A 19,377-nucleotide genomic window follows, 5' to 3' on the forward strand; every position below is an offset into this window, starting at 1 on the left:
TGTGCATAGCTCATCATCGTCTTGCTTTCCCCCCTGTTCTGTGATTGGTTCCCTATCTCAGGCGAAAATTTGCTCCATGGTCTCCAGGCTGCCTTAGCAGCGTGAATCAAATCGCGCGCAAGGCAACATGGGAACACCCAGGCTAGGAGCGCGGGGCACAAAGTAACACTTTTTGGCTTTGGCTAAATATTTCTAAAATCATTTTTAGAGTTTCACTAGTCACATGTTTTAACAAGCAACACTTGTTATTGAACTAGATAACAGACGTCGAAAATTGACTATTTTCCATACGGAGAAATAACATATGCAGAGTCTAACCAAGGTCAATCTTGGCCAAAAAAACCCTCAAACCTGAAAACACATGAGGCAAAAGTGCAAAACATAACAAAACTAACTAAACTAACACGCGCATATTTTTGTATTGCAATCATTGCAGCCTACAGTTGTAACAGCGCGTTACAACTAACTCCGCTGGGTCACGTTTCTTTTAAGATAGCTCCTATGTGTTGACTACATGTTTCAAAACGGTGTTCATTTTTAGCCTACAAGACGATTAGTCAGTGAGCTGCACCCACAACAGTAATCGAAAGACAAGTTGCCTACTACCTATTTACTTTGATGCCTTCAAAAGACGTTTTGCTGTAGATCTACGTGAAAACACGTCCATACGGACTGAAAATTTGTGGAACACCGTCTTTGTGGTTAACTGACCAATATGTCCCGATCAACCATCTGCAACTAGGAAAAAAGTCCATGTTACATTTAACCCCGAGTTACTTTGTGCCCCGCGCTCCCCTGCAGCTTTCTGAAGCGGTGTTTCTGACCGTCACATACCAACACATACCACCCTGACGTGAAAGCTTAACATAGCTTTATGTCCCAAAACGGCAACAAGTCGTTTTACTCCCCGTATGCGCTCATTATAAAGAACGTTTAACGTGTCACAAAAACAGCTATCAATAATCACCAAACGTCTTATAAACAAGTCTTGCCAGGAGCAACACCTTGCAAAAAATGATAACAAATAGGCCTAGGCCTTTATATGGCTCTGTTCCTGCCTAGATTCGAACTCAGAACTGCCTGAAAGTTGCAGACCTGTTCTGGAAATACGTGCATTAACCCACTCGACTGTCAGACAACGCTATCTGCTTCGAGTAGGCCTATTGGGTAGTTGCTGTGGCACAGTCTTGAGTGACCGAATTCGTTTTCCTTTGTCATATGAATGCTGTCATATTGTTAACATTACTGTTAAGGAGATGCTGTAGGCAAAGGCTATTTCAACCTTGTTAGTGTAGTAAAAAAAACAGAACTATTCACGAGGTTTCTGGGCAGCATGTTCTGTTAGCAAGCGAACTTCTCATGACTGCCGACAAAGTCTACTGCCAGCTGACGAAGCTTTCATTTTAAAACATTACTGAGAGACAGGCACTGTACAATCAAGAAATCTTGCCACTGAATCCAAAGCTATGTTTAACATTATGTACAAAGCTTATAGGCTACAGTGGACTAGCATGTTGCAGAGGCTGCTAAAAACACAGAGAAACAAACTGAAAACTCGGCCAATCACAGCCCTTGCTCGGCCAATCACAGCCTCTTGCTGTCCGGTTCGACCGCAGAACGCCACAGCGGACTTTGCTGCCCCCAAGCGGCTGCAGTTGTACTTACATTTCACCCAGCTGCGTGAATCACCTTGATCGTGAATGAAGTGTCAATTTTTAACTGGGACCCACTAAGGCCTACAGCCGTATTGCAAGGCCAAACAAATTCAAAAGACCAAATCATCATCAGCAGAAGGTGCTGAAAAGGCAGTACAATGACGTCATTGACGACAATAACAGGAGTATTAAATAAATTGTTAGCCAACACAGTTGGTTTTCTGTTCATTGATAGCCTTCTCATGACCTCACTGCTGAGCCCGATATTTGTTGAGAATGAATAATGCCTAGCTAGAGAAAATGAAAACGAAGAAAATCCAACTTTATTTCAACTCCTTACGTAAATGCAATAGACACAGTGTTTGAATAGTTTGCAGGAACACACAAAAGGCATGTGAATGGCAGATTATCATTTAGGCTGACACTCAACGAAATGCAGGCACATGTTTGATGGACTGTAGTTAGCAGGTGTATATCCCACAAACAGCACCTGCCATTGGGACAGGGGAGATGCTTTTGGAAAAGTAAACCATGAAAAAACGAACCACTTCACCTTTATGTTAGTAATTTGTTTGTTGTTTAAAAATGTATATGATGGCCTTGAAGTCTTGAGTTACTGAATTGGCTGGTACCATAAAGCCTACAATCTAAGTATAAGCATATATACTCTCACAACATTGACGGGAATGTTTTTTTTTTTTTTTTACGGCGACGAAATGGTGAATTTCCAGAGCACACTTGGCAATCGACTCCTACGGACTTTCCCCTAAAGATGCCAGCAAAGATGGCAACATTTCCGGAAAGGTACTGGCTTGATGAAATTCATTGTGGACTCTCTATCCGACCACATAAAGACCTCGGGATACTTCGGTTTGGCTTTAGGGACCCTCTACTCACTACCACGTAAGTGCAATGTTGTTTGGAACTGTAGAAGAGGTATAAAAATAGCGTTTTGTAGCGGCGAGATAATATGCCCTTCTCACTTCCACGCTAACGAGCTTTGACTAAAAACGGTAACATCAAACTTTCTCAAAACACATCCGAATGACATGATTTGGATGTCAACTCAACGTATGTACTCCCAATCATCCGTAAATCGATCTAAAGTGCATTTTACTCCGGATAGTTCCTTTAAGTGAACATGACGTCAGTGAGTGAGTGGTCATCAACTAGTGATGGGCAATTGAAGCTTTGGTGAAGCACTGAACCAAAGATTGTTAAGGCGGAGCAAGATGTTTCATCAGGAGCCACTTCCGGGAACCCGGATAGCACGAGAGGGGGTCAAAATCCCCCTTTATGCAGAGCAGAGACAGCGACTGCTCCATTGAAGTCTATTGGCATAGCTCAGAATTTCACCACATTTGCTAAGGTCTTGGTTCTATAGAGTTAGGAATGTGAATTTCGGGCACGTTTTCATGATCCTCAAACCCTTCTGAACATTTCAGGTGCATTTTTAGCATTTTTGAGCATTCCAGTCTGGAGAAAATCAACCTTATATCAGGTGTGCGCCGGTTATTTATGCAGCTGCTGTTGGCCGGTTGCAACGTACGCTCGTCAATACGTCATCGACACACCTCTTTATGCAGACAGGATTCGATCCCCATTTCGTGCCCATAGACATGAACTACGACGAAGTATCTTGCTCCGCCTTAACAATCTTTGACTGAACCACTCCGAACAGTTGATTCGAAAATGGTTTCATTACTCGAAGCTTCAGTAACAGCGACCTCTCGTGGTGAAACGCCAAGGCTGCATCTAAATTATCCCGGCTAGATAGTGCTTTACTAGTGAAATAAATCTAGTGCACGCACCTAACCACCCCACCCCCACATAGGTAGTGCACATGTATAGTAAGAATGGGATATCATTCTTCTTACAAATAAAGATTGATCAGGAGTGATCAGAATAAAGTTTTCCCACGTCTCTCTTCCTATGCTTTCATAATAACCTAAAAATAAATCAATACGAACAATAGTGCTTGTCACAGTAGAGGCTAGCCTACTACGAACCAAACACAATGTTGTGCATTAGCCTGAAGTGTTTATGCTTTGAGCGCTACAATTCAGACTAGAAACGAGGACGTGCCAATTGCAGTTGGAGTGTGATCTGTTCCCGTCAGGTGATTCATTCAATGAGAAGCAGTTTCTGCTTCGGACGTCATATGTCACGTGACTGAACCTTCGGAGCAGTGGTTCAAATGGAATTGTAGTTAAAGGAATATTACACCATTTCGGGAGTTACACTCATTTTCTACCTCCCCTTGAGTTAAACAATTGATTTTTACCTTTTTCCAGTTCATCCAGCCGTTCTCTGTGTCTGGCGATACCACTTTTAGCTCCAGCCTAGCATAGATCATTAAATCTGATGAGACCATTAGCATCTCGCCTGCTAGCATCACGTTTAAAAGTGACTAAGATTTACGGTAATTTTCCTATTTAAAGCTTGTCTCCTCTCAAGTTAGAAAGTGTAATAAGACCAACGGGAAATGAAACACGGCGATTTTCTAGGCTGATTTGACATGGAACTATATGGCTACTCTCATTCCAGCGTAATAATCAAGGAACACCATGAGTGGAGCAGCACAATGATAGCCTATCGTGCAGCACCTGAAAATAGTCCCCGTAGGCTACTTCCAGCAACAATGCTGAGCTGCAGCAGACGAATTGATTACGCTAGCCTGGCGAGCCAGACCCACATTAAAATGCAGAGGTGGAAAGTAATGAAATACATTTACTCACGTTACTGTATTGAGTAGTTTTTCTGTGTATTTTGTATTTTTTAAGTAGTTTATAAAATCGGTATTTTAAATTTTACTTGATTACATTTTGAGTGAAGTATTGTACTTCGCTACATCAAAAATCCCATCCGTTACCAAAAAAAAAAAAAGTTAAGACTAACGAAAACAGAAAGGGAGAGAAAAAAAATCGTGCCCTAAACCACTAGCCTAGTGATAATGATCAGCATGTAGGCTAGCCTACAACAGGACATGAATCAAGCTAGCGCCATGCAGTCTTTTTGAAAGTGATGGAGATGGAGCTGGATCACGAGATGCATCAGATTACATGTCTAGGCTATGTATTTTCCACTATTTCAATGGGTTGTCTCAGTTCGTTTTAGCACTAATGATTATTGGAGATATTCAAGCAAACACCATGGGATTTAGGTGTTTTGGCGTTTGTGCTCACCTTTCTTTGGAAAGAAGTTGATTAGCAGTTGTTTCCCCTCATTTTAATGTCTCTCTTTTCCTGTTTTGGACTTTTTTTTGGTAACCTGACTTGGCTTTCTTGGAGAAAGACATTGCACCAGCAGCACAACAATTAGCGGTCCACTAGCGATGCTCAGCAAAATAAACAAAAGATAGGCTACTGTAGACTACCTAATGAATCGTGCAGGCGGACTAAACCATTTAGCTCTTTAGCAAGGGAGAGTGAGAGTGACCTTAGACAGTTTTCACTATGTTGTATACAAAATTACAGTCAGTCAAACTTTAAATTTCGTCTGACATTCATTTTGACATTTAAAGTAAGGAAGGAAGTTAAAGGGAGGAAGTTAAAATATTCAGGTAAAATAAATATATGGTGGAAATAAGTATTGAACACTTAAATGTTTTTTCAGTAGCCTAATTAGCCTAAACTTCCAGTGAGTCTATTCGAAATTTTCACCACACATTATATTAACACACATATAAATCCAAACATAAGAGTTATGTGTAATAAAGTGGAATGACACAGGAAAAAAAGTATTGAACGTTCCTACTGAAAGTTCTTCAATACTTTGTGGAAAGCCTTTGTTTGTAATGACAGCTTCAAGACATTTCCTGTATGACAAAACGTATTAGTCGCAGTATCAGGTGTGATTTTGGCCCATTGTTCTAAACAGATTCCAGGGGTCCCTCTTGTGAATCCTGATCTTTAGTTACTTCCAGAACTGTTTAATTGAATTGAATTGAATTGGCTGCCTTCAAGTCTTTTTGGAGCTTTCCCCGAGTGGTCCTTGGCTCTTGGAATTGACTATCCTTCTGACTCCCTGGTCAGAAATATTGCGAGGAGATCCTGTGCATGGCCGGTTGATGATGCAGTGATGTTCCTTCCACTTGCAGATAATGGCTCCCATGCTGCTTACTGGAAGATTCTGAAGTTTTGAAATACATCTGTAACCAGTTTCATTGATGTTTGCAACAATAAGGTTGCAAAGGTCTTGGGAGAGCTTATTGCTTTTATCCATCATGAAATGTTTCCTGTGTGACACCTTGGTAATGAAAAACCTTTTTATAGCCCATCAATATGTAGGCTACTAACTAAGCTTATATTAATTTGCACAGATAGAAAGGATAACTACTCTCTAACTACTTACAGATTCCAGCTCGTTCCTTCCCTTTCCTTGCCTTAGTGCTTTTTCTTAGCGTGTTCAATACTTTCCCCGTGTTATTCCACTTCATTACACATGACTCTACTTATGGAGTTGTTTGGATTTTTTATGTGTGGATTACCTGAGTTATTACTAATGCCTGGTGAAAATGTTGTGCCCCCCGTAATCCACCTTTCAAGGGCCCTCTCCTCCATTGGGGTCCTAGTACTTCCCACTTTCCCCCCCAGTTCAACACCCTTTAATCTGCTGAACCTTCTGCTCGTTTCCAAATATAAAAAAACTCTGCAACTCAACATTGGCCTGCCTGTCTCAGCTGCCTGTGAGGGGCTTTTCAGTTGTGCTGGATTACTGTTCACTGCAAAGTGACCAAGGATGAGTGCAACTAACTTTGAAAATCAACTACTGCTCAAACTTAAAGGAGAACTCTGTTGATTTTTCACATTTTTTACATTTCTCAACGTCACCGAGTACTGTCGGTATGAACAAAACTGAAACAATCGGTTTTACCTAGCTCGAGTTGCTGCAGCTACAGCGCTAGACACTGGGAGCATGAACATGGTCGCCTTAGCTGCTGGCTGCAGCAACTCGAGCTAGGACCAAAGTGCTTTTAGGCAAGTACTTCCACTCGGCGGCCATATTGCAACGCTTTTTGGGCACTTATCGGGCATCTATTTCTGCAGAAATGTGTGTGTGTAAGGCTTCACGACACCAATCTTGCTCCAGCGACGAGATCACAACAGATGATTGGCACGATGTCTTCACAGCACACCACATGATTGGCTCAATGTATTCGACGTTTTGCTGCGTTTTACAACAGTTTAGTGCTGTATCTCCTCATTAGAAAGTCTCTGGTAAAACTGGTTGTTCTGGTACCCCCCCCCCCCCCCAAAAAAAGTAACTAAGTAACTTTTACTTAAAGTACATTTTAAATGAACTACTTTTTACTTTTACTTGAGTACATTTTCAGATCGGTATTTTAACTTGTACTTGAGTAATATTTCAGTATTGGTACTTTTACTTGAGTACAATTTTTTCGTACTTTTTCCACCTCTGTTAAAATGTAGGGTCTGGGCACTCACCGTTCGCAGTGCTCAGTCCGAGGGGCGGGATAATCAGTTGTCTTTCAAATTCCCTCTGCACGCATAATAGGGCCTTAATAGGATATTTGTTTTCAAGTAGCAGGGAATTCAAGCCAAACCGTTGCAACTCTGCCATCAATCATTATGTTAAGCCCACCAAACGACTCTATACACGATTTCAAAGGCCTGATTAAGTTTCGATTTCTGGAGCTCACAAGCCAATGGAGAGTTGCTAGACTAGCCCTATGGATTTATAACAAGTTATAATGCAGCGGTCATTTTTGACCACAAAACATGAAATGAACACAACAGGAGGGTTAATGAACTACTAACATGGACCCTTCATAATATTTCTAATCTTCTCGCCATGGAATTCCATGACAGTCGTGGTAGTGTGGTAAAATAAGAGGTGGGTAAACTATGAATTCTGTGATCACGTGTGTAAGGTGTGATCTGTGATCATCTGTGTGTAAGGTGGACTGCACCATGCCGCATTGGATTTTTGAAAAAGGCATTCAGAACATGTTTGATAATGGTGAAAGTTATATTGTACAATATTTATAACAATACCAGTGGTAGCCTATCAAATGGTTCCTAGAGTGTTGATGAGTGTACATATTGTGAATGTGGATAATACAGTGTGTGTTTTGAATGTTGAAAGTTGCAATATTGGTGAATAGGCTAAAGAGGTGGATAAACAATAAGAGGCAGATACACTCTATTTCTAAAATTTCAGAGGTGGATAAACTGTGTTCTACTTGCCTTTAGCCTCCACTCCCTCTCTGATGACAGTAGCTAGTCAATTTGATTAAAATACCTTGATCCATGTCCATGACAGTAATTTAATTAAAATACCTTGATTAATGGGAGCCCCCGATGCGACATGGTGGAAATGATTTTCTAGAAGTAAACATTTATTTTTGAGCTTCTTTTGCGTTCCCTTGCAATAGCGAGGAAATACTAAAGTATTGTTGGCATAACAAACAAAAACAATAGACCATGTCCCTTTAGGGATTCCCTTATGAAACTGCCATGTTGGATGCTTTAATCTTTTTGAGTCTTGACTCGACTTTCTGGCCCTTTAAGGTGAAGCAAGTTCAGCCTGTTGACAGCAGACTGTTGAGTTTCGTTTTCCAGGGAATATCCGGGTGTGAGGGCGCTGCATGGCTTGCAACTGAGAAGGAATGAACGCTACAGTATATTTCGGACACAATTTGGTTCTTCAGTCTTCAAAAACGCGTGGTAAGCATACTGTTTGTATACTTTAGAAACGATGTAACGTTAGGTTAGGTACATGTACTATCATTAGGGGAATTGGCTACCTCAGAAGAGCAGCTAATTCAACTCTTCATTTTTCTGGCAAGGAAAAGGTTTTTGAGCTCAAAGATCCAAAAAGCCGCTCTCTAATTATTTTTTTACATTTTTTATGTTAAAGCACTAGGTTAGTTTTTGGTGAGATAACATGAGGGAGACCACACATGGATAAAGATTGAAGAAAATATATTTGTTAAAGGTACACTATGCAGGATTAGGTATTTTTGGCGACTGTAAAGTTAGTTAGATAGATAGATAGATAGATAGATAGATACTTTATTGATCCCCAAGTGGTAATTCAAAGTCTTAGTAGCATACAGACATCACACACAACATGGACTTACAGCAGAAAAAGTAATATAAGTACATATACTAAAACCAAAATACTAAATACTAAATATACTGAAAAAACTAAATACTAACTAAAAACTAAATAACAAATATCCACATAGTGTGCTTAAGGATGATCAAGGATGAGGCACTTGCAGTGATAGGGCAGGGACCGAGCCTGTAGTTCCTTATGCATGGAAAGGTGCTCTATGAGAGTGAGTGTCATGGTGATGGTGCAAATAAGTAAGCAGACAGGGTTAATGCGGAGCTAGTAATCAAGGATCTTTGAAGTAAGTGCAACAGTGCAAGAATAAAGTCTAGAGACCAGCATAAAGTAAATCATATAAGAGAATAATGTAGACAAGTAAAAAAACTATATCAGTGCAAGAATAGGTTGAAGTAATAAGGTTACAGCCATTGGTCAAGTATTAAATAGAAAGTATTAAGTAGTAAGTACGGCCACAATCCAGGTTGTGGGGAGGGAGGGAGGGGATATGCATATGTGCTAATATAGCATGTAAACAGTGTAGCAGTAAAGAGTAGGCTAGTGGACAGTACGTACACAAACATGGAGAAGGTGGAGAGGCAGACAGACTATGGAGAGAAGTCTATCTTCATTCATTGTCCAACATGTTGATTAGTTTGTTCAGGGTCCTTTTGTCTGATATTGAAGTGATGCACTCCAGTTCGGCTCCCACAAGTTCAAGTATATATACTGTATATTTTACACTGCTTTCCCATCTTGTGCGGTTACTCACGCTATGAGCCATTCCTTGAATGCAGATTCTACTGTGCCTAGTTGTAAGTCAGAGAACTCTGTTTGCCACCTTTGTCTCGCAGTAAGCTGATTGAGTAGGCACAGTGAGAGGATGCGGCCTGGCCTACTTGTTTTCAGCTGTTCAGACAGTGGTACAGGTTAGTCAGGTTTCTTCTGGTGATTTTCTGCAGGTGTGTATGGTCACCCTTCAGTGACAAGGCAGTGTTTCCCACAGAATTGGATTCAATTTGTGGCGGTAGCTGAGTATGTATAAGTATAGTATACTCTTTTGATCCCGTGAGGGAAATTTGGTCTCTGCATTTATCCCAATCCGTGAATTAGTGAAACAGACACAGCACACAGTGTAGGCTACACACAGTGAGGTGAAGCACACACTAATCCCGGCGCAGTGAGCTGCCTGCATCAACAGCGGCGCTCGGGGAGCAGTGAGGGGTTAGGTGCCTTGCTCAAAGGCACTTCAGCCGTGCCTACTGGTCGGGGTTCGAACCGGCAACCCTCCGGTTACAGGTCTGGAATTTTGGAAAACCCTTTTCCATTTACATCGGGATTTTGCAAACATTCAGTGTCAGAGTCAATAAAATGAGCCCTTCAACGATATTGACAAGCAGCTGTAAGTAGGCTAAGCATGCTAAATTCGACATCCAAACAGTATTCTAACGTTAGCTTTGAGATACTGCTTGATTGCATAACTTCACTTAGTTTAGTCTCTTCAATGTAGCCTACTATGTTGTGATAAGACCTTAGCAGAGTTAACTTCAATGCAGCAGTTTTGAACAAATTTGGCGCAGCATGGTCCGCGATGCTAAGCGGATTTAATAGCAATTTAGCCAGACGTCTTCTATGCAATGCTTCTATGTGGTAACAACAATCCTTCAACAATCGTTGAGTATTTTGTTAAATGCACATGCAGAGGAGGGCAGCAGGCTCTGAGAGAGAGCGGGCGGGTAAGGAAAGGCTGCGTCGTGTAAAAAGCGCAGCTCAATGGCAATGCAAGGATTTGATCTTATATTTAATTTCAATTCAATTCAATTCAATTCAATTAAACATAGACTATTCATCTGTGGCGGCCGATTTTGATTTCGTGGCGCCCCGCCACAGATTAGTCAATGTATGGGAAACACTGCCTTCAAGGAGATAGCCCTGTTTGCCAGGTTGTGGTGCCAAGTAAATTCTGTGACCTTGTTTTAAAGACTACACATGGTGCCACCTACGATATTGCGATCATTTTGCGATATTTATTTTGGCCACGTCTGAAGAAAGATGTTGTGGGTTTTGATAACCCTATTTCATATATAGTATATAAATTTTGATCAACCTAATAATCTTTGAAATGTCAATTGTAAACACTAAGGTGAAATGCGTTGAAACTGACATGCCACCAGAACAGACGTTTTATCGGCTTTGAGGTATAATAAAGTCTCCAGTCTTGTAAATTCACATTATGTAACATCCATAACGTCACATCCATAACGCAACATTGAAGGTTTTAAAAGTAAGAAAGGGGCACAATTTGGTCATCACACTTTACATTGATATAAATCAGCTTTGCACAGACTCTATGGACATTGTCGCATCAACACTGTATGTGTAGCATAAACTTTTCCTATAAAACGTTATGGATGTGACATGGCCATGGAACTTGCTGACTTAAAAACAAAAGCCTTACAAATGTAAGGAGTTGTGCTCTTAAAGGCAAGTTGAGCATAGACATTGCTCTACCATTCCCTTGTCAATCTGGAATTTGTCAAATGACAATTTGTTTGAACCTTGGGTCCATTTATCCACTTTTTAAATATGTATAATATTACCATGTGAAAAATGTTGTTTCTTTATGGTTGCACACCATATTTATGATGTAAAAAGAGTGTAATTCTCCATCAAATTCAATCAGATCAGTTACAAACAATAAAATATAGACCTAAATGAAGATTTTAACAACAGTTCTATTTGCGTATGCACAACTCTTTTTTCCCATGGTAACAGGGCTTAAAATTCAATTTGAGGGGGTCGATTCTGATACCAAGTCAAGAATTGCGATTTCAATACTTCCATACTTTTATTTTTTTTTTTTTTTTGGGGCCCCTTGGGCTACAGCGTAAAACTTTATCAGGTGACCAGTCGGCTAAAAATGCTTAGTTGTTTGATGCTGTATGATACATTTTACTGCACAACAAAATGATTACACGTTGGGCTTAGAGGGCAAACTGTACGATTTTACTTGATCTGTAAGACAATAAAGAGACCAAACAGGACGAGAAGGAGTTATAGTGGGCTACTGACTGTTGTCATTAGCCTACATGAATGCAGATGGGCATTTTTCACAGGTAATGGGGAACTAGGAACTTCCCGTTTCTTCTGTCACAAATGAATGTGTTAATACATGTTGCCTAACAAAACATATACAACAGAAAACGTTCTTCTTAACACATAAATTTGCAAAATCTACCGAAATTATTTGTATGTGGTCGTCACGTTGTCATTGATTTGGGCTACAGCGTAAAACTTTATCTAGCTTCATCTAACTAGTTTATCAGGTGACCAGTCGGCAAAAACGCTTGTTTGGTGCTGAATGAGACATATTACTGCACAACAAAATTATTACATGTTGGGCTTAGAGGGCAAACTGTAAGATTTTGCTTGATCTGTATGTTACCTGGCTGATGGGGCACGGGAGAAGCAGCCTGTCAGCGACCATGTCTGCTATCTGAAGACGCTGAACTGCTATGGTGCTGCGCATCTGGCGCGCCCTGCGCGCGACTGCGCGAGTTCACGTGACAAAGGAAGAGAGATAGGCTGGTCAGGTGTGCGCAAGGAGGTGGCTCATTTCGGGGCATTGTTTCAGTCGTTTTTAATGGCTCAGGTTTTCAAAAGATCATTTCAAAATCGACCTCAGTAAAATCTTAATAATATCGGAGTGCCTTGGCCACACAACTGGGCTATTCACACCCTGTTACATAACAACAAAAACATGTTGCTCGCGTGCCCAAAAAACATGGCCGACATTCGTTTTTTCGTCAGCAGAAAGTGAAGAATTCTGAACGGTTTCAGTACTAATATCTGTTCAAATTAAAATTGAGATGGAAAAGTTGTGTTTTATTTTCATAATCTTTGTTCAGTGAACACATACAACCGTCAGTTTGTTAGCTAATAGAAATTTCTTGAATATGACGTTCTGGCCTCCGGCCTACACCATCATTGTGTGGAAGCAGTGCAGTGGTAACAGTCAAGGGCTGGCACGTGGGAGACCGGAAATCGATTCCTGTGTGATGTGTTTTGGCAGAGTGAGTGTGCATGTGTACCAAGGTTTCTGGAGAGAAGGCACGCAATTTGAACAAGAAATCGGTTCTCAAACGGAAGTTTTGTTTGCAACAATTAGCTAGTTCATGCACCAGGGTGTAAATAGCATGCAGTACTATAAACACCAGGGTAAGAATAGCATCCACTTCTAACTGTACATTGATGCAAACAGCATACCTTATTCAGAGTGTCTATTACACAGCTGAGCTATTCACACTGTGTTATGTAACAAAAAAAAACATGTTGCTTGTTTTTTAAAAAAAAAATATTACATTGTGTGATCAATATGCCAGATTAAATGCACAGGGGTGCAAATAGCATACACTGATATTTGTACCAGACGAGGTACTAATAGGACACATTTCTGTGTGCACGGGTACCTAATAGCATACATTGATATTTGTACCAGACAGGGAACTAATAGGACACATTACTGTGTGCACCGGGTACATTGAATAGAATTCACTTACTGTATTGCACCAGGGTACGAATAGCATACACTGCTAATTGTACCAGGGGTGCAAATAGCCTTACCCTAATAATATTAATAATTAAAAAAAACAAGTTTCAAAAGGGCATTTTCGTTGATAAAGGGCAAACTTCCTAGTGCTTTAGCACCACTAGTGTCTATTTATGCACGCCTATGTTTATAAGCCTCTAAAATTTTCCTGGGGAATTTCCCAATACTCTTATATTGTAAATATTGAAATAATAGTGTTTTCAATTAAATGTGTGCAGTATCAAATGTTTTGAGTAAATTGTCACATGACCAGAGCTGTTTACTTCCTGGTTGCACCTTGAGAAGAGGATGGCTGCCTCAAAGCTCCTAAATAAAAATACTGTAACGTCGGTGTCTTTTGGACTGAGTGCTAGCCTCCCAGAATGCAATGTGTGTGAATGCTGGTTTGTGTAATGTCGGTTTAAGTTAGTGTAGTTGCGTTTTCCTTGTCATGTATGTGTTAGCTTGTGTAGTCTTTCTTTAGGTTTTACCTCATGTGTTTTACCCGGTGTATTGTATGTGACAACCCTGTTCGTGTATCGTGCTTGTTTTATTGACTTCCCTTGTGTTTGCTATGTAATGGTGTCTTGGAGTGTGGGTGATTCCCGCTTCAGCTAATAAACCTTTTGATTGAACAACTGTGTGTCGCTATCAAATCGTTACAATACTTTACCTCACATCTTTTTGGGGAGGTTTTAAAGCAGTTGGGTGTTGCACATCAGTAGAGCAGTGCTTATCACAATCAAAGTTAGGTGGCCTTAGAGTGTTGGTACCATACCTTGAGACCTTGCCTACTGCACTGAGTTGAGCAGGGATTGGGAGGAAGGTCTTCCGTGGCTCCTTTTAGCAGCTCATGAGGTGAGGTCATGCAAGCAAGTATGGGGTTCAGTACTATTAACCAGGTATTTGGTCACCAGGTGTGTAGTCCTTTAGTGGTGCTGCAAGGCCATTTGGAAAATTCTGAGCCACCATCAAATTTGATTGACTATATCAATGGGTGTACGTTGTTTTTAGCTGTAATGGCTGGTGAGAACCTTGCTAAAGCCCAGGGGAAAAAAGCTAGTGTGATCAGAAAGCTGTGTGAAGAGATTTTAGTCAAGTGTCAGAGTCAAATTATTTTGGTGTCCGCCCCAGATAGGAAACAGTCTAAGCCTACTCTGCCACGTCAATTAGTTGAAACTTAGTTGTCTACACTCTGTAAAGCGCAATGATACATGTGTAATGTTTTGGCGCTATAAGCACAATTAAATTGAATTGAAACTGTGTATCTATCGGTCTTCTGTAGTGGGGGAAGGAGTAGAGTGTGAGGTGAAGCCAGTAGGACTACGGCCAGTCGGTGAGCTGGTTCCTTCAGTTGCTCCTAGCAGGCAGCATGCTGTGAGGGGGACGCTAATGCTCCCAATGACTTTGTTTTTTTCACCCTCAACTTAAGAATTCCGACAGGTTGGCACTTGGCAGATTTAGAGTCTCTTCTCTGGTGCTTGTCTGTGGGGAGATGTAAGCAGTTGAAACAACTGACTTCCGAGTTTCCATCATTATTTGGTTGTTCTCCTGAACCATACAGCGATACGTGGAAAGGACTCGTAGATCACATCTGTGTATTATTCCATAGATGGGATTCCCGTTTGTTGAGGTATATGTGGGTATAATCCCCCTCACCTTTTATACTCTTTACAGTCTTTTCTTTAACCTTTATCTACGTGTAGTCTCCCCCCATGTTAACTCACCAAAAACAAGCCTTGTGGTTTAACACAGTCCTCTCAGTGCATGCATGCATATTTACCAGACACATTGATTTGCTGATTACAATAATAGGAATCTGTTTTGATCTCTAAATGCAGCAGTTTTGCTATGTGATGAATTGCATGTTTTTATCCTAATCTAACTTTGTCTTGCTCAATGCTCCATCAGTTAGCATAACTGAAGTTGTGACCTCTAATAGATTAAGGTGATGACGGGGATGTGTCCTCTTTTATTTGCAGGTCAGTTGCTTTGAATTCAGCAAGAAGGAAGAGAAGTGGGTGTTTGTACAGGGCCTACAACAACAACAACAACAACTCAACTGCAACAACAATGGGTATTAATAAGAGTAAGACATTTTCTTTTCCTCGTCTCTTGTTAATATGAGGATGCAAGTCTGAAAAATTACCTAACTGTTCATATTAGGATGCTTGTTAGTGCTCAGTTCTAATGAGGGTTGCATTCTTACAGAGGCTGTTGCTGGTGTTGTGGGTGTTGTGGGTGTCGCAGCTGGAGCAGGTAACCATAAAAGAAATGTTTCCTTTTCCATTCATCAGTATGTCTCTGTTGGGGATAGTAGAGCTTACAAACGTATTAAATACAGTAGGCCTATCTAACGCCTGATTTAAATTTGTCTCTGGTTTGTAGTTGGAGCTGTTGCCGCGGCGCCTTTCGTTCTGACAGCCGCGGGTTTCACAGGGGCTGGCATCGCAGCAGGCTCTTTCGCCGCCAGCATGATGTCAGCGGCTGCTATTGCTAACGGAGGTGGAGTTGCAGCCGGGAGCTTAGTGGCTCTCCTCCAGTCAGCAGGTGAAAAACAATACATGAACAATACAATACAATACATACCTCTTAACTATTTGCACTTTGAAAGAACATGACAACTTTTTGGGAAATTAAATAAGTTTTCATGTATAATTAATAGGTGCCATGCAGGGCAAAGTTGACTACAGAGTACAGACTGTATAAGGAACAACTAAGAAGTGAAGTCATAAGTATAAATAAATAGAGTAGCCTGAAATTTTTTAACATCTAACCATGATGTTAGGAAAGCAATTGCCTTACCGCTAACATTTTGTTTGTTTGTTTGTTTTTCCCTTGTGTGTGTTGATGCATGTTTGGCTTCTTGCCTGCTCAGGAGCGATTGGATTGTCTGCGGGAGGTACAGCTGCCGTGGCAACGGCAGGGGGTGCTGTGGGCGGAGCCCTGGCAGGTGCGGGCGCATGGATGCAGGGAGTGTTTGGAAAGAAGAAAAAAGCTCTCAACGCTGCCCCAATGCCTCCCAACAGTAAGAAGCACCCCAAGAATCATGCCAAAGAGGGCTCCATAGACACCACTGATGATGAGTCTGAAGATGAACTGGAGATTAATTAATATTAACCTCTGTGATAAAGTGGAGAAGGCATCAGTGACAACCAATCATGAGTGGCCATAATTTATTGCATTATTATGTCTTTTGATATTCAAAATCTGTTTAAAAATAACTACAATGTCTGAGCACTATTGAGTGGGATTGTTACTGGGTATCTATGATGGCTTTAATGAGCAGTGGGCTTTTCATCCTCCATCAAATTGACCAGAACTGAACTGGTGATGGTAGCTTAGTAAATGTTATGCAAAATACACCCTCTTGTTCATTATTGGCTCTGATTAATAACTATGCAATGATATTTTTTTTATCACTTGAGATGTATGATATGTTGCAAACATGGAAAGAGGGCTTCTGGTGTTTTCTGTTTGTTTGTTTTGGTCAGATGGGAGATTGAAATTCTCATGAATAAAATTCTTTATAGTTTTAGATCTCATGTTTTCATAATAGTGGATCTGTTAAGCATAAAAATTGTGAACAAAATGACAAAAGCATGAAACTTTCAGGGTTTGCTCTTGATGACAAGCTAGCTAGAGGTCAGCTAGAGGTCGTTGACCTCTGTGATATGAAATGTCCATGCACAAAATTAAAAGTAGGGTGTATCTTTACATCTGAATGCAATAGAAATGTAAACTAAACATGCATTGTTAGGCATGTGAAGCTCATTAATTATTAACATTGATTTCACCCTTAGAGGTAAACATCATGGAGTACAGTCAAGGTCACTTGGAAAAAATGCCAGGAATGTCCGCGAGTGCAGTAGACCTGGACCACTGACATGTTGAAAGTGGAATCCTGAGACTCAAAAGTGGCCTGAAGCATTTCTGAAGTGACATATCTTTAGATAAGTTCCTTGCAGATGTTGCTGTAAATTTGGAGGATCTTGGGGATACAGTAGCAGTCCCATTTTTCAATGCCAGAGACTCCACTCCAGCTAACTCAGACTGGACTTTCTCAATTAACTCATGAGACAAATCCAGCATAGCATTGGAGAGTCCATTCAGACGTTAGCCGTCTCCTGACCTGTTTTCCTGTCCAAACACTGAATTTCTACTGTTGCTTCATGAGACAAACTCAAATGTACAAATTTATAAACTGATAGTTATCTCAGGTTTTAACTATCAGTTAACGGTTTCAACTCAACTCTTGGAGTTTTCCAATTGCGTTTCAGGTGAATGAATGAATGAATTTGTATTGTTTGTAAAAAAAAAAACTAAAGAAAATATACACTGCACTGTAGGTGTCAGTAGATTATGTGAGAGACTAAATGAGTAGACAAAGAAAAGAGAGACATAGAGAGATATAGAATAAGGGAGACTGAAAAGTGCTAGTGCAAGAGAAAGTCAAAATAGGTGCCTGCATGAAAGAAGAAAAGTGCCTAATGGGAAAGAGAGGACAGCCCCATATATAGCAGCACCTGGTTACAGGTACACCAAATTACCAATTAACCTCCCCAGGTCCAACCCCGCCCGTGCACTGACATGGGATGGCCCGAGGGCACAGGGGGTCGTAACACAATTCAGTCTCAAAAGTCTTAACTAAGTAACTGTGAAAATGATTTGCAAAAATAATTTCCAGTGTTACACAAACATGCCCCAGTTCTACAGGTACAGATCTATCCTACAGTTACAAATATCTTACAATTAGGAATATATTTTACAGTCAAAAGTCAATACACATACAAATCTTTTCCACACTTACTAATCGTTTCTGGCAGGTACGAATACTTTTGAAACACCTTTGACACTTCCTTATGGAAAAGCCAGGTGATGCTCAGGTTTGACTATCCAATCGGGAATTTAATTTTACTATCCTATCACAGAGCCGTCATTGGGGGACAACCTGAAAGAACGGCATGCAAGGAGGGAAACAATCCAATTGCTCGCTCTCCATTGACCTTGCGTTGTGTTGTCCTTGTCCTTGGTGCCCTTGTTATTTTTTTGCCAACAGCTCTGGTAGACATTCCTGCAGTAAGCATGCTTGTGACAATTGTGGCAGTGTTTTGTGTGATACAACTGCACATTTTGGATTGACCTTTTATTGGGACCAGTCCAAGGCACATCTGCAATAGTTATGTTTTTAATGTGTTGATGTGTCATAGTTGCAGGTGTATGGATTATTTTTGGCAAAACTGAAGCACTCACTCACAGAAGAAAAAAAAATACTGTAAACAAAATTTGAGAGAAAATATATATGGATTATATATATGGATATAATGTCAGAATACCATAAATGATTATAAGTGATTATAAGTCTACAACCCTAAAACAGAAAAAGTTGGGTTGTAAAATGTGAATAAATACAGAATGTGATAATATACAAGTCTCGTAAACCCATATTTAGCAGCAAAAAGGACATAGACAACATAAATGTTGAAAATGACTATTTCATGGAAAATGTACAGTATGTTAATTTTGAATTTAATGCCAGCAACATGTTTCAAAAAAAGGTTGGAAGGGAGTATGTTTACCACTGTGCTGCCTCTTCATTTAACAACATTCTGTAAATGTTTAGGAACCAAGGAGACCTTTAATTTTGCTATAGAGTTTTGAGAATGAAATGTTGTCCCATTACTCCCCAATATAGGATTTCAGTTGCTCAACAGTATGGGGTATTAGTCATGTTTTTCCATTACATTATGCACCTAATTTGACAAATCTGGACTGCAGACAGGCCATTTTAGCACCTCTATGGATAAATACTGTTTAAATATGTGTAGAATTCATTTTAGCATTGTTTTCCTGAAATATTCAAGGTCTTCCTGGGAAAAGACATTGCCTGGATGGCAATATATGTTGTTCAAAACCTGTATACATCATTCTGAATTGATTGTGCTTTGCCAGATGCCCATGCTGTAGGCAATAATGCACCCCATACCGTCATAAATGTTTGGTTTCAAACTGAGCACTAAAACAAGTTGGATAGGTTGGATACTTGGATAGGCCCTC

General features: G+C 40.4%; 1 protein-coding gene across 1 annotated transcript; it reads left to right on the forward strand.

Annotated features, from left to right (window-relative positions):
• The first annotated feature begins 8,218 nt into the window (after positions 1-8,218).
• Positions 8,219-16,865, forward strand: LOC125308447 (interferon alpha-inducible protein 27-like protein 2A). The gene is made up of 5 exons (XM_048264975.1): positions 8,219-8,344; positions 15,303-15,409; positions 15,532-15,579; positions 15,709-15,870; positions 16,199-16,865. Exons 2-5 carry the CDS (start codon positions 15,394-15,396, stop codon positions 16,432-16,434), a joined length of 462 nt encoding a protein of 153 aa, XP_048120932.1. The 5' UTR covers positions 8,219-8,344; positions 15,303-15,393; the 3' UTR covers positions 16,435-16,865.
• The last annotated feature ends 2,512 nt before the right edge of the window (positions 16,866-19,377 follow it).

Source organism: Alosa alosa, chromosome 15, assembly GCF_017589495.1.
Source record: "Alosa alosa isolate M-15738 ecotype Scorff River chromosome 15, AALO_Geno_1.1, whole genome shotgun sequence".
NCBI lineage: Eukaryota > Metazoa > Chordata > Actinopteri > Clupeiformes > Clupeidae > Alosa > Alosa alosa.

Coding starts and splice junctions, on each gene's coding strand:
- LOC125308447 (XM_048264975.1), top strand. Junction 15,580..15,708: donor GGGTGTCGCAGCTGGAGCAG/GTAACCATAAAA, acceptor TCTGGTTTGTAG/TTGGAGCTGTTGCCGCGGCG. Junction 15,871..16,198: donor GGCTCTCCTCCAGTCAGCAG/GTGAAAAACAAT, acceptor TTGCCTGCTCAG/GAGCGATTGGATTGTCTGCG.